The 13,985-nt window shown below is 35.2% G+C and overlaps 2 protein-coding genes across 2 annotated transcripts; both read left to right on the top strand.

The window, feature by feature from the left end:
• Window positions 1-317: 317 nt before the first annotated feature.
• Window positions 318-7,076, top strand: bbs5 (Bardet-Biedl syndrome 5). The gene is made up of 12 exons (XM_082174786.1): window positions 318-503; window positions 1,583-1,665; window positions 1,811-1,876; window positions 2,698-2,747; window positions 2,840-2,967; window positions 3,678-3,813; window positions 4,844-4,939; window positions 5,050-5,112; window positions 5,828-5,962; window positions 6,193-6,276; window positions 6,551-6,574; window positions 6,660-7,076. Exons 1-12 carry the CDS (start codon window positions 442-444, stop codon window positions 6,759-6,761), a joined length of 1,029 nt encoding a protein of 342 aa, XP_082030912.1. The 5' UTR covers window positions 318-441; the 3' UTR covers window positions 6,762-7,076.
• Window positions 7,077-7,631: 555 nt separating this feature from the next.
• Window positions 7,632-13,981, top strand: klhl41a (kelch-like family member 41a). The gene is made up of 6 exons (XM_082174708.1): window positions 7,632-9,057; window positions 9,947-10,104; window positions 10,181-10,288; window positions 10,377-10,562; window positions 12,559-12,705; window positions 13,655-13,981. The coding sequence occupies exons 1-6, from the start codon at window positions 7,969-7,971 to the stop codon at window positions 13,764-13,766; spliced, it is 1,800 nt and encodes a 599-aa protein (XP_082030834.1). The 5' UTR covers window positions 7,632-7,968; the 3' UTR covers window positions 13,767-13,981.
• The last annotated feature ends 4 nt before the right edge of the window (window positions 13,982-13,985 follow it).

The following is a 13,985-nucleotide window of genomic DNA, read 5'->3' as shown; positions in this document are numbered from 1 at the left end:
ACTGAACATCTGTCACCAAAATAATTCACAAGTAACTATAATTTAATTTATTATCGATCATATAATAATCTAGCCTAATGTAGATAGCTGATTTAAACATATCAATCCTGACATCTTAATATAGCTAGTATATACTATAATATGTATAAGCATATAAACGTATTAATATATAGTAATAAAGGAATGGTTTTGTGATGTGTTCTATTATTTGAGGGAGTTCATTTGGACTCCGAAGCCCTCTAAAACTGAATAGATCTACTTTGAGTTCTACGAAGTTTGTCCCTCGCGGCCCGCCGTACTCACTGATGTTACCGTGGTGACGTGAAGACGCTCTGCTCTGTGCTAAATCCTCTTACGGAGCGAGTGAGAGGGTTTCAGTTCTTATCAGAGGAAAAACATATTTACTTTGGTTTAATTCACTTATAAAAACGCTGAGTGATCATGGCGTCAGTGTTAGACGCACTCTGGGAGGACAGAGACGTGAGATTTGACATCACTCCGCAGTAAGTCCTCGCGCTAATCTGCTAGCTGAGAAGCTAATGACAGGACTTCATGAAATCAGATAACTTACATTAACAGTGAACTAGCAGGATGGATGTAAATTAACTGTACAAGTGTTTCCATATGATGCATTCATGTTTGTGTACATTAATCATTCATGCATTTGAGTCAGTCAATTAATTTAAAAGTGCTAAAGTGTCTTTAAAGATTTTAAACATTCAGATCAATAAGATGTTTATAGTTAAACTATCACCAGGGTTATTATTGTAAATGTTCACTAAAACTATTAAAAACATTTGTGTTAATTTAAATAAAGCTGAAAAAGTGAATATGATTATTAGATGAAAAACAAACTAAACGAAATCTGGAAATAAATAACTAAAATAAATAAATCCTAAATAGTAATATTAAAAACTAAAGCATACAAACAAACAAAATTACTAAAATATTTAACTAAAACTAAAAATAAAACATTTGAATATAAAAACAAAGGCTAATTCAAAATATTAATAACAAATATTATAGTATAAATACTAAAATAATACTATTATGTATGATAATAACATATAAATAAATATAAAAATGCATATAAAAAAATATAAGGCATATAATCATGCCTTCAGGATTGTCACACTTTTTTTTACATTTTAATTTGATAACTGTTTTACACTTTATTTTCATTATATGTGTAATATATGGTGCAAAGGCACTTCCTAGAAAAAAAATGTTTTATACAAGCATCCACTTTTCAATGATCAGTCTTTATAAAATCATGGGAGTGTATCTGTACTTACTGTAAAATATAACCCAATTAGGCCTGGTTTCACAGACAGGGTTTAGATTAAGCCAGGATTATAGGCCTTAGTTTAATTAGGACATTTAAGTAGCTTTTATAAACGTCCCTTTTACTGATGTGCATCTGGAGACAAAACAATGGCAGTGACAGATTTTAAGATATGTCAGTGCAAGTTGCTTTCAGTTCAACCAGCTCAAACATGCATTTTAGTCTGGGACTAAACTTAGGTTGGTGTATTATTATTCCTCTCGGACAACAGCAAGTGATTTTAATGTTTCTTTTAAGGCAGATGAAAACCAGGCCGGGTGAAGCGCTCATCGACTGCCTGGATTCCATCGAGGACACAAAGGGAAATAATGGAGATAGAGGTGATTAAATGTGGCCATTTCATCGATTACCTTTGTTTTGTTTTTTTATTAGATTATTGTCATGTAAAATATCATTAATTGTCTTGTTTGTATTGTATATTGTTTTGGTTATTGTAATGTTACGTCTTGCTTTGTCTTCATATAGGAAGACTCCTGGTGACCAATTTGAGGATAATCTGGCATTCGTTGGCACTGCCAAGAGTCAACTTGTGTAAGTATATTGAGTAATATTAAATAGGGGTGTAACAATATATCGTGTCACAATATATCGCAATACAAAAATGCAACAATATGTATTGTGTATATTTCACCCAAAATAAAAATTTCAAGTTTCGAGTTTTAGTCTCAGTACTACATTAAACTACTAAATATATGTATAATGTATGTATAATAATGCAATTGGGGAATATTAGTGTGTCCTGATAATGCCAAATGTCTGATGTTACCAGTAAACACTGCATTATTTTAAATATATCTAGTCTGTGAAAGAGTGCAAGCATATTCATCTATAATAATTCTGTATTTTCAGCTTCAGAATCATGAATATTGTTATTCTGGTGTCTCTATTGTCCTGTTCATTGGGTTTCAGCACCAAGTCCAAGCCGATTCATTTACACCCACAAATTAAGGATTTTAATACACAGTACATTTTTTTGTTAACCTTTAATCAAATGTCTTGGAGTATCGTGAGTTCAGAATCGTGATATGTATCGAATCGTGGCATGAGGGTATCGTTACACCCCTAATATTAAATCATAATCTCTGTTGCAGCTCTTCATAGAGAGCCTTTGTCGCCCTCTATTGAACAGAATATAATTATGATTAATTACTACAATGAAAAGATCTAAAACTCCATGTTTTATTGAACGGGACAGATGTAGCCCTCTCAAAAACATCATTTTGAATGATTGTTTTCTTGTTTTTAAGTATTAAGATTTAATCATTTGTGCATCATAGGGATGTTTACTATCAGTTGATGGCAGGACCGTCAATCATTATCTGACACATTCTGTCTTTTGTGTTTATTAACAGCTGTGGGATACAACTGTATTATTAATATCACCACGAGGACTGCAAATTCAGTGAGTCGTCTTCTTCCTTCATGTTCCTTCACATCTGAAGCACTTTTTAATATCCCATACAGATGATGTCAAATTCCCCCTTTTTTTCCCAGAAACTGAGAGGTCAGACCGAAGCGCTTTACATATTAACCAAATCTAATAACACTAGATTTGAGTTCATATTCACGAACGTGGTTCCAGGAAGTCCGAGACTGTTTACATCTGTCATTGCTGTTCACAGGTACTTGTGTGATACATAATGACAAGATGAGTGACAGTTTTCATTTGTTTATTTTTTTTATTTTTTTATTTTATTTTTTTGTTAATTAATGGACTAATCTTTAAATCTACAGTGAGATCTGTAGTTTAATCTAGAAAACACTCAAGGAAATTTATTCTGTGAATTGCATAATATTAAATACCACATTTTTAATGTAAACAGTTCAAAAGTATTTTGAACAGGAGTTAGAACAAAATATGTTTTAGTCATTTAAAACATTTAATAAGATTTAGTCATGAGAATGTATTGTAAGATTAAAGAGCAACAAGCTATATTTATTTAGCACAGCACACAAAAGATACCACAAAAGATAAATGATTGGTTGGATTTAGTATTGTAAATGTACATAATGAGTAACTTAAAAGAAATAAAAAAAATAAAAATATATATATGGTCACCTTTTTATAATAATAAGAAATATTATTATAGGAAAGTGTCAATAAAAGGAAATGCAATTTTGCACAAGATAAAACATTCGACAAATAGCAAAAAAAAAAAAAAATGGAACTAAAATGATCATGTTGAAATTATTGGAATGTCAATAGAATACATTTATTCATTTACTTGTATTTGTTTAGTTGACCCAAATAATATTACTAGGACATGTAAAGTATTAGATACAATAAGGTATATAGAATAGTTATCAAACTAATTTTTAATTTTTCTCGCAGAGCTTATGAGACTTCCAAAATGTATCGGGATCTGAAGCTAAGAGGAGCTCTTATTCAGAATAAGCAGCTGAGGCTTCTTCCACAAGAGCAGGTCTATGACAAGATTAATGGAGTCTGGAACCTGTCTAGTGATCAGGTATTTACAGTGGATTTACAATATTATTATTTATCGTTTTAGTAGGAATTTAAAGTCTGTTGTTGTGACCTTAACCTTTATACTTTCCTCATTTTTCTTAAAAGTTGAGTGTTCATTGGAGAGGTCAGTTTTGTCACACTTGAAATTGGAATATGCACCAAAAATGACTAGATTCAATGTGATTTTGTGGATGTAATAAAAATAGTAATAAATCCTTTCCTCATGGGTCCATTTGACCCCCATAGGAATGAATGGGAAATGGGGAAAATGTTTTTTTATTTAAAATCTGGCTCAATCCAGAACACACACACACACACACACAAACACACACACACACACACACACACACACACACACACACACACACACACACACACACACACACACACACACACACACACACACACACACACACACACGCACGCACAGATGAAGGGATGAGACCAAAAAACATCCCCAATGCAGAACACTCGCATACACACACATGTACAGACAAACACACACCAAGAAATTGCCTTAAAAATCAATAGGGGGCATATAATGGGGCAATGTTTTTTTTTTTTTTGATTTTCAAAAAAAAGATCAAGATTTGCTCCATGTAAAGGCCATCTAGTAGCAATAGTCATGAAATGCCATGTTATATAATATTTTCTTTCCTCAAAAGGTCAGCAGACACACCCAATGCATGATTTTTTTAACTGAATGTTTTATTTTATTTGCAGTTATTTTGTGTTTAAGTGAAAGAATGTGTAGAATGTGCTTATTTTTATTGTTAAAATTTCATTATTGTTAAAATTGAGTAATTTAGAGGTAAATAAAATAATAAATAACAAAAAAATCTCCCAGAAAAATTGTATTAAAGAAAAAGAAAAAATATTATCAGAATGAAATGATAAAAGAATTCTGGACCAAATTTTTGTTTTTTGGTTGAAATAGTGTAATTTTAATGCGTCGGGTCATTTTGACTGGCGAGGGAAGGATGTGTCATACACACAAGAGGAGAGCAACTAAGCATCGCCTTGTGTTTCAGGGTAATCTTGGAACGTTTTTCATTACTAACGTGAGGATAGTGTGGCATGCCAACATGAACGAGAGCTTCAATGTCAGCATTCCCTATCTGCAAATTGTGAGTGTTTCTTCTGCTTCAGAAAAGTCAAAGAATGAGCCCTCAGTAATGAGGAATTTATTTATTTATAAAAAAAAACATGCTTTCTTTTCTCATCCCTTTGTTTGAAGCGCTCCATAAGGATTAGAGACTCTAAGTTTGGACTAGCTCTTGTGATTGAGAGCTCTCAACAGGTAAAGTGTGGACCAGGATCCGGATCTCCAGAAAAAACACCTATAATGACACCAACATTTTATTTAACGCATAATTATTCTTAAAATGATTATTATTATTTGATTTGGTAAAGAATAAAAGAAGGTATTTGTGCAATATTGTAAAAAAATTTGCATAAAAAAAAAAAAGCATTTATTTAGCAAGGATGCGTTACATTGATGAATGATATTTATAATGTTACAAGATTTCTATTTCATATAAATGCTGTTCTTTTGAACTTTCTATTCATCAAATAATCCTGAAAAATATGTATCATGTTTTCCATAAAAATATTAAGCAGCACAACTGTTTTCAACATTTATAATAATAAGAAAAAAGAAGCAAATCAGCATATTAGAATGATTTCTGAAGGATCATGTGACACTGAAGACTGGAGTAATGATGCTGAAGATTCAGCTTTGCATCACAGGAATAAATTACATTTTAAAATATATTATAATAAAACATTTTTTTTAAATTGTAATATTTCACAATATTACTGTTTTTACTGTAATAAATAAAATGCATCCTTGGTGAGCACTAGAAACTTCTTTCCAAAAGCACTTACCGACCCCAAACATTGGAACTGTTGTTCATGTGGATTTAATTTCCTGGTGTGAATTGAAGGCAACATTTTGTGATATTTTTTTTTTTTTTTCCTTTCTTTTTTTTTCTTTTTCTTCTTTCATCTCTCAGACAGGAGGATATGTGCTGGGTTTCAAGATCGATCCAATGGACAAGTTACAAGATGCAGTGAAGGAAATCAACTCCTTACACAAAGTGTACTCTGCAAACCCCATTTTTGGAGTGGAATATGAGATGGAAGAAAAGGTAGTAACAAATATTCATGTTCATGTGTAGTGAAATGTGTGATAATATTGAAAACAGTTGTTTTGAAACTGTATTGGTAGTCTATACTTTTAACGGGTGCTCTCCGTTTTGCGTTGTATCTAAAACAGCATTAGCCGAGGTGCATCTCTGTTACCTATGCCTCCACTTTACTGTAAATCAAAGGCAAATAGCCCTTAAATAATATACAAATAAATGAGCTTTCTTCTCAGCCTCAGCCTCTGGAGGAGCTGACCGTAGAGCAGCCGCCTGATGACGTGGAGATCGAGCCGGATGAGCACACTGATGCTTTTACCGTGAGTTTTACCTCATATGCTACTCTCAGAGATAATGACGCTCTGCTTTCACCACATAGTGTGTGTGTGTGTGTGTGTGTGTGTGTGTCTCACATGCTGAAAATAGCTGACGGCTTAAGCCACGACTCACAATGTCCCACCAACACAGACTTTTGTTGCCAGGTATCAACAATGTTTACACAGCGGTCTGATGATTCTGACATTGGAAATGTTCTATTATCAAAGATTTTATTACATATATAATCACTGATTTTTATCTCTTTTTCATCTCAAGGCTTATTTTGCGGATGGAAATAAGGTAAATCTATTGTCTGTCCATCTATCTATCCATCTGTATGTCTATCTATCCTTTTAAATGACGTATTTCTTTCCTCTCCTTAAAGCAACAGGATCGTGAGCCGGTGTTTTCTGAAGAGCTGGGTCTGGCTATTGAGAAACTGAAGGATGGATTCACACTACAGGGACTCTGGGAAGTCATGGGTTAAAATGCTCAAGCAACTCTGTACAGTTATGTATTTTGGCATTGCATAGTTTGATACATTGTTTACATCCAACATCAAGAATTTTGTGATTAGCAAAATTTGCATTTATTTTCAGAGCATTTATTTGGTATCTGATAATTACATATGTTTACAAATCATATTTTAACCAAGTGTAAGTTAAGAAGAAAAAAAAGTTACTTTTGTATAATATATTAATGTATGCATAGAAAATTATAAACAGTATGTATATTAGAAATGGTAAGAACTTTACATGCTAAGTTTGCTGTTGTGTTGTAATAAAAGTATGAGAGAATGTGACCGGAAATAGTTTTTTGTGTTTAAACTGTTTTCCAAAACCTGTTTAAGTGGTTTTGATAGCAGTGGCTTGATCAAACCATCACATTCTGTTTTTAGCTCGGGTTTGACAAAGTCGGGTTCAAAATGTGTTAAAAGAGCTCAACTACTACACAAATGACCAGAAGTGCTGATAATTGCTCTCTAGCTTCACAGCAGCTGTTGTTTGCTGACCTTTTAGGCAACAAAATGTTAACACGTTTTGTTTTTGACATTTTTATCATGATTTACTCGCCTTCATGTTGATCCAAACTTGTGTGCTGTTATTTTTCCTGTGAAACAAAAATGTTAAATTAAACTTCGATGACCCTTTATAGTCTTCCAAGCACCAAAAAGAATAAAATAAATCATACATTTTATAATACTACTCTATATAGACAGCATGAATAATGTCCGAATTTTCATTTTTGCCTGAACTTTTAAATTGAATCCAGACGTGGATAAAGTACAACATGAATGAGTCACGGAACTATAAACTCATTTTTGAGAGTCGTACAAATGACGGCACATGCAAAACAAAAGTAATGACACACACCTAGATGATTATTTAAAACTCTTAGACATCTGTTGGATTCCTACTAACGTGTCACTCCCAAACACACATTCGTTTTCCCTTTACAAAACACCCCTGACCTCTGAGTGTGTCCAAGGTTCACAGTTGTCTTTTTTAGTCTTTGACAGCTGCCTAATGACGGCTCCCTGAATTCTTTCTGACTGCACGAGGGATCTATATTTAGAGGGGTGGACTTAAATTGCAGGGGGTTTGTGTTGGTGCCGTGTTATTTCAGCCTCTTACACTTGAGACGGCAAGACGAGAGGAAGTACCGCATCCTCTTCGAGACCTGCAACCTTTGAGATGGAACCAATGAGAATCAAGGATGACCTGAGGCTCTTTCAGAGCACTCTTCTCCAGGATGGCTTAAAGGAACTTCTGAAGGAGAACAAGTTTGTGGATTGTTTTCTAAAGGTTGGAGATCGGAGTCTTCCCTGCCACAAACTCATAATGGCAGCGTGCAGCCCGTACTTCCGAGACCTGTACTTTACTGAAGACGGGGTTGAGAAGAAAGACTCCAGCAAGGAAGTAGTGCTGGAGAACGTTGATCCCGCCATAATGGAAATGATTGTGCACTATCTCTACTCTGCAGACATCGAAATCACAGATGATAACGTGCAAGACATCTTCGCAGTCGCCAATAGGTTTCAGATCCCATCCGTTTTCACCATTTGCGTCAACTATCTACAAAACAAGCTGTCTTTGGGAAACTGCTTGGCCATCTTCAGAATGGGACTGGTTTTGGACTGCCCGAGGCTCGCTGTGTCCGCTAGGGACTTCATAGCGGAGCGTTTTGAGACTTTGTCCAAGGATGAGGACTTCCTTGAGTTCACCGCTCCCGAGCTGTTCGCCATCATCGGGTGCGACTCTCTGAACGTGGAAAAAGAAGAGGTCGTGTACGAGCTCTTGATGAAATGGGTCCGGAAGAACAAGGAGACCCGGGCAATGGCTTTGGGAGATGCCTTCGAGCACATCCGCTTCCGACTTCTGCCGGAGAAATACTTCAAGGAGAAAGTGGAAAAGGATGACATCATCAAGGCCGACCCTGAGCTCCTCAAGAAGCTGAAGATCGTCAGTGAGGCTTTTGCTGGAAAACTTCCACAGATTAAGGAGGGCGCGGAAGGAGAAGAGGAGGGGAATAAATTGCCCGGTTATCTGAATGACAGCAAACGGTTGGGAATGTTCGCCAGGGATCTCATACTGATGATTAATGACACGGCAGCCGTGGCCTATGATGCTAATGAAAACGAATGCTTCCTAGCAGCGATAGCGGAGCAGATCCCGCGAAACCACGTTAGCATTACGTCTAAGAAGAACCTGCTCTACGTTGTGGGAGGACTGTTTGTGGATGAGGAAGATGAGGATTCACCACTGCAGAGCTATTTCTATCAGGTTAAGACACTCATTTATTGTATAATAGTCGTTTCAAAACTGTCTCGTTCTAGTTGTAACAATAATGAAGGTATCTTGCAGGAAATCTAGTAAAACTTTTTTTTTTTTACACACAATCTTGAATAATCGAGATGGACTGTCCAAAAATAATCCAGTTTTATCATATTTTAAATATGAAAGGCTGTTTTTAACCCCGGGTACTTACAAACTCACAGAATATGCACAGGCTCGCCTCATTATATATAAAACATTATATAATATTCATGCAACCATATTAAATATTCATCAGAGGAAGACCAATAAGAATGTTATTTATCCAATATATATTTTCTGGCCGCATAAACAAGAATTTTATCCCAGGATTTACAAATGTACAGTGCGCAAAATCTATGAAACATTATACATATATATAATTTTATAAATGTATATATTTGAATTTATTTTATTTTCATATATTCCAGTTTAATTTTAGCTAAAGATTTAGTAATTTTTTGTGTGTTTTTTTTTTTAAATGTCTATAGTTTAGTATTAGTTATTTCAGTACATCAAGTTAAACTAAAATGAAAATGAGAAATGTTGCCTTAATATTTTATCAAGTATTTTTATCAACACAATTATTGTTTATTTTATTTCAAAAGGTTTTAGTTTTAGTTCAGAATGACTCTGGATTAGCATTTTCTAGGGTGAAAATCCCATTTTTGTGTTCTATAGTGGTTTGGAATGACATGAGGGTTAGTAAATGATGACACGATGAACTATTCATTCAATTGCATGACTTTATATTTCTAGGAATTGGAATTAGGTTGAAAGGCGTTATGTGTCACCAGGGAGAATAGAATGAAAGTTATTTACATTTGTAAGTCATTTGTAAATCATCCATTTTCTTCAGCTGGACACTCATTCTCCAGACTGGATTGCCCTGCCACCGATGCCATCGCCCAGGTGTCTGTTCGCCATGGGCGAGTTTGAAAACTACTTGTTTGCAGTTGCTGGGAAAGACCTGCAGACCAGCGAGTCTCTGGACTCAGTGCTGTGTTATGATGTCGAGTATGTACTACATCTTCTACATTTTCTGCTTCATGCATAAACCAAAAAACTAATTATGTTTTGCTGTTCTCGGCAGTAAGATGAAGTGGCTGGAGACCAAAAAACTGCCCTTAAGAATTCACGGTCACAGTGTGATCTCACAGAACGGACTGGTGTACTGCATAGGAGGAAAGACGGATGAAAAGTAAGTCAAATTTTAGTGAAGATGAGCTTAAATACAAAATAAAAGCCTGAGATAAAGTGTAATTGCTTGTTTTTTATCTCTGGAATAGTAAAACCATCAACAAGATGTTTGCGTACAACCACAAGAAGTCCGAATGGAAAGAGCTGGCAGCCATGAAGACCCCCAGGTCCATGTTTGGAGTCGCCGTCCACAAAGGAAAGATCATTGTGGTTGGAGGAGTCAATGAGGATGGCCTTTTAGCCTCCTGTGAAGCGTATGACTTTTCAACAAACAAGTACGTATTAGTTGTTATTATTGATATTTAATCCTGAAACACATTTTTAAAAAGGCTTAAAGATGCTCTAAATTAAAGCTAAAGTTAGCCAGTGCTCAGTGAAGGATTAAAAGTTAGCTTGCAATTTTTTTTCAGCTAGGCTATATTTTTGAATAGTGACATCATAGTCATAACATTTAACACCTCAAAACATTACAGAATTCTGCAAATCTATTGATAACACTTTCTGATTTGAGCCATTGTTTTCCCTCCAAAATAATGTCACTTCCTGGAGGATGATGTCAGAAAGGAACTGGCTTTTGTTAAAGTGATATTACATAGATTGACAGGATTGAAAAATAAAATCCCAGCCAACAATTTTTGGTTTCGAGAACGTTCCCTGAATGTTAGCTTTTGGTTCCCAGAACGTAATTTTTTTTTAAGGTTTGTTTTTGGGCTAAACAGGAAAGTTTTCTTAACAGAAATAGAACGTTAGTTTCTGGTTTGTAGAACGTTGTTTTGACGTTACTTTAATGTTCTCCTAACGTTATTCTAATGTTCTCAGGTATTCTCTTAATCTCTTTACTCCGATATCATTACCTCGCTGTAACCTTATTTTACGGGTATTAAATAATAACCTAAAAATAACCATTAGGGAATGTTCTGTATAAGTTATTTTTAGGTTATTTAAAAATAACCCTCCTGTGACGTTCTGGGAACATTATTTTATGGTTGCGAAAAAAAAAAAAAAAAAAAAAAAAAGAACATCCCTAGAATGTTAGTATTTGGTTCTCAAAAATAAAAAAAATAAAAAACGGTAAACCAAACGGGAAACCAAATACTAACATTAGGGGAACGTTCTGTTTGCTGGGATTAGAGGGCAAACCTATAAAATGATCACCAATTAAAACAATATTTCCAAGAAAACATGTTTTATGTGAAAAAAAAAAATATTAAGGAAGTGAATAACAATAACAATTAAAGCTGCAAGCAGCGATGAAAAGGGCCCTCGCACTCGTGCCACCGCCACCCGGCGCCTTTAGGAAAACAGAGCACGGTGGGCAGTATGTAAATATAGGAGGACTATGTCAAAGTAATTTGTGTTTGCCACACTTCTTTGTCAAAGTAATTTGTATTTGCCACACTTCCTGCTACCAGCAGGTGGCGCTATTGCTATAACCGAATATGAGCATAGGCATGTGTTCAGGACAGGACTCTTACCAAACATGTGAAGTTTGGGGCAGATTGGACATCGTATGCCTGAGTTACTGCAGGCTGTCTGTGGTTGCCTAGCAACATCGGAACTGCAAGCAACATTAATATTGAACTTATCTGATCATACATATATCACCAAAAGGCCGAAATTGGGTGTACGTTTGTCAGGCCACTGAGGGCACACCCTTCGACGAAAACTCAAGATCTTCGCAATTTAACGTCACAAAGGCCTTAAGATTACACTCACCAAATTTGAAGAGGAACAGATCAAAACTGTAGGAGGAGTTCGTTATAGTACAACATCAGGAAATTACGAAAACTGCACAAAATCTAGGAGGAAGTTCAAAATAGCTGACTTCCTGTTGTGTTTAGGGCTATGCTCCAAGAGACTTTTTTGTAGGTATTGGGTCATTACATGTATGTACCAAATTTCATACCTGTACGTGAAACGTAGAGCCGGGGCAAAATGTGGGGGCAATAATTTACAGAATTTGCCCCACACAATTTTGAAAACCACATCACACGTAAATTTTCACCACTTCTGAAGCGTGTGCAAAGTTTCATGAGTTTTCGTGCATGTTTAGGCCCTCTAAAAAGCGATTCACTTTGGAGAAGAATAATAATAATAAACAGAGCAAAAACAATAGGGTCCTCTCACCATCGGTGCTCGGGCCCTAAAAATGAGTAGTTAAATTATTTAAAAGGTTTGAGGTATTGTGGCATTTATCTTATGGGATATAGCAGATGTTATCCTCTACAAATCTATCAGTATCAGTTAAAACCATGTTGTTTTCCCCAATAGATGGGAGGCGTTCCCTGAGTTTGCTCAGGAGAGAAGCTCTGTGAATGTGGTCAGTTCTGCCGGAGTGCTGTATGTGGTGGGCGGCTTCACTGTGAAGGAGAACGACGACAAACAGTGCGTCCCGTCAGAAATCACAGACGTCTGGCAGTAAGTGTTCTGCTCGACACACAGCTCGATTATATTCGTCTTAAAGGAACAGTTCACCCAAAGAATGCGCACGGCCGTTGCCAGAAGCTGGCGATTATATTTGAACATAAGCCCATTGCTTCTCTTCACATTTATTAACCCATTGGAGTCGTATAGATTTCTTTTATGATGGATGGATGCTCTTTTTGAAGCTTCAAAAAATCGGGTGCTATTTAATGCCATTACAAAGCTGGGAAGGTACAGGATATTATTTATTGTAATAATAACTCTGTGTTCGTCTGAAAGAATAAAGTCATATACAGCTAGATGGGATAATTTTCACTTTTGAGTGAACTATTCCTTTAAGCCTTCTTGATCAATTCAATGTGTCCTTGTTGAATAAAAGATAAAACAAAATCTTCCTGAACCCAAACTTTTGAACAGTTCCTTAAAGGAATAGTTTGGGTTCAGGAAATCAAGAAATCAAAAGTTTGGGTTCAGGAAGATTTTGTTTTATCTTTTATTCAACAAGGACACATTGAAATGATCAAAAGTGACAGTAAAGATATTTATAATGCTACAAAAGATTTCTAATTCGAATAAATAGTGTTCTTGTGAAAGTTCTATTCAAAATAATTGTATCCTGTTTTCCACAAAATTAAGCAGCACAACATTGACAATAATCAGAAATGTTTCTTGAGCAGCAAATCATCATTTTAGAATGATTTCTGAAGGATCATGTGACACTGAAGACTGGAGTAGTGATGCTGAAAATTCAACTTTGCATCACAGATATAAATTAGATTTTAAAAGATATTCAAATAGAAAATAGCCTCGGTGAGCATAATAAATGACCCCCAAACTTTTAAACGGTACTGTAAAATATTTAAAATCACAAAAATTATGATTTTAACAAGTGTATTTAAAGTTTTAACTGGGACTAAATCTAAAACCGCTCTTATTTTGACAGGTATGAGGAGGACAAGAAACAGTGGGCTGGAATGATACAGGAGATGCGATATGCTGCCGGCGCCTCTTGTGTTTCTATGAGACTAAATTCAGCAAAGATGCCTAAACTTTAAAAACATCATCACTGTCATTGATTGTATCCAATAACAAACTGTAACTATATTTTAAAGTAGCATAAACCACACAAAAATTATAGTCCCCTCCTCACATACAGTGAAAACATGGATTGCCGGAAAATTGTCAATGGCAGGGAAAGAGTTAATGCACATTCCCAGTCTTTATATGTTTTAATCAAGATGTAACAAAATGTTCCTTTTAGGCTGACATTACAA

This window comes from Leuciscus leuciscus, assembly GCF_965113295.1.
Source record: "Leuciscus leuciscus genome assembly, chromosome: 7".
NCBI classification, from domain to species: domain Eukaryota; kingdom Metazoa; phylum Chordata; class Actinopteri; order Cypriniformes; family Leuciscidae; genus Leuciscus; species Leuciscus leuciscus.
Note: the sequence above shows the minus strand (reverse complement) of the source record. Positions and strands in the feature narration are given on the sequence as shown.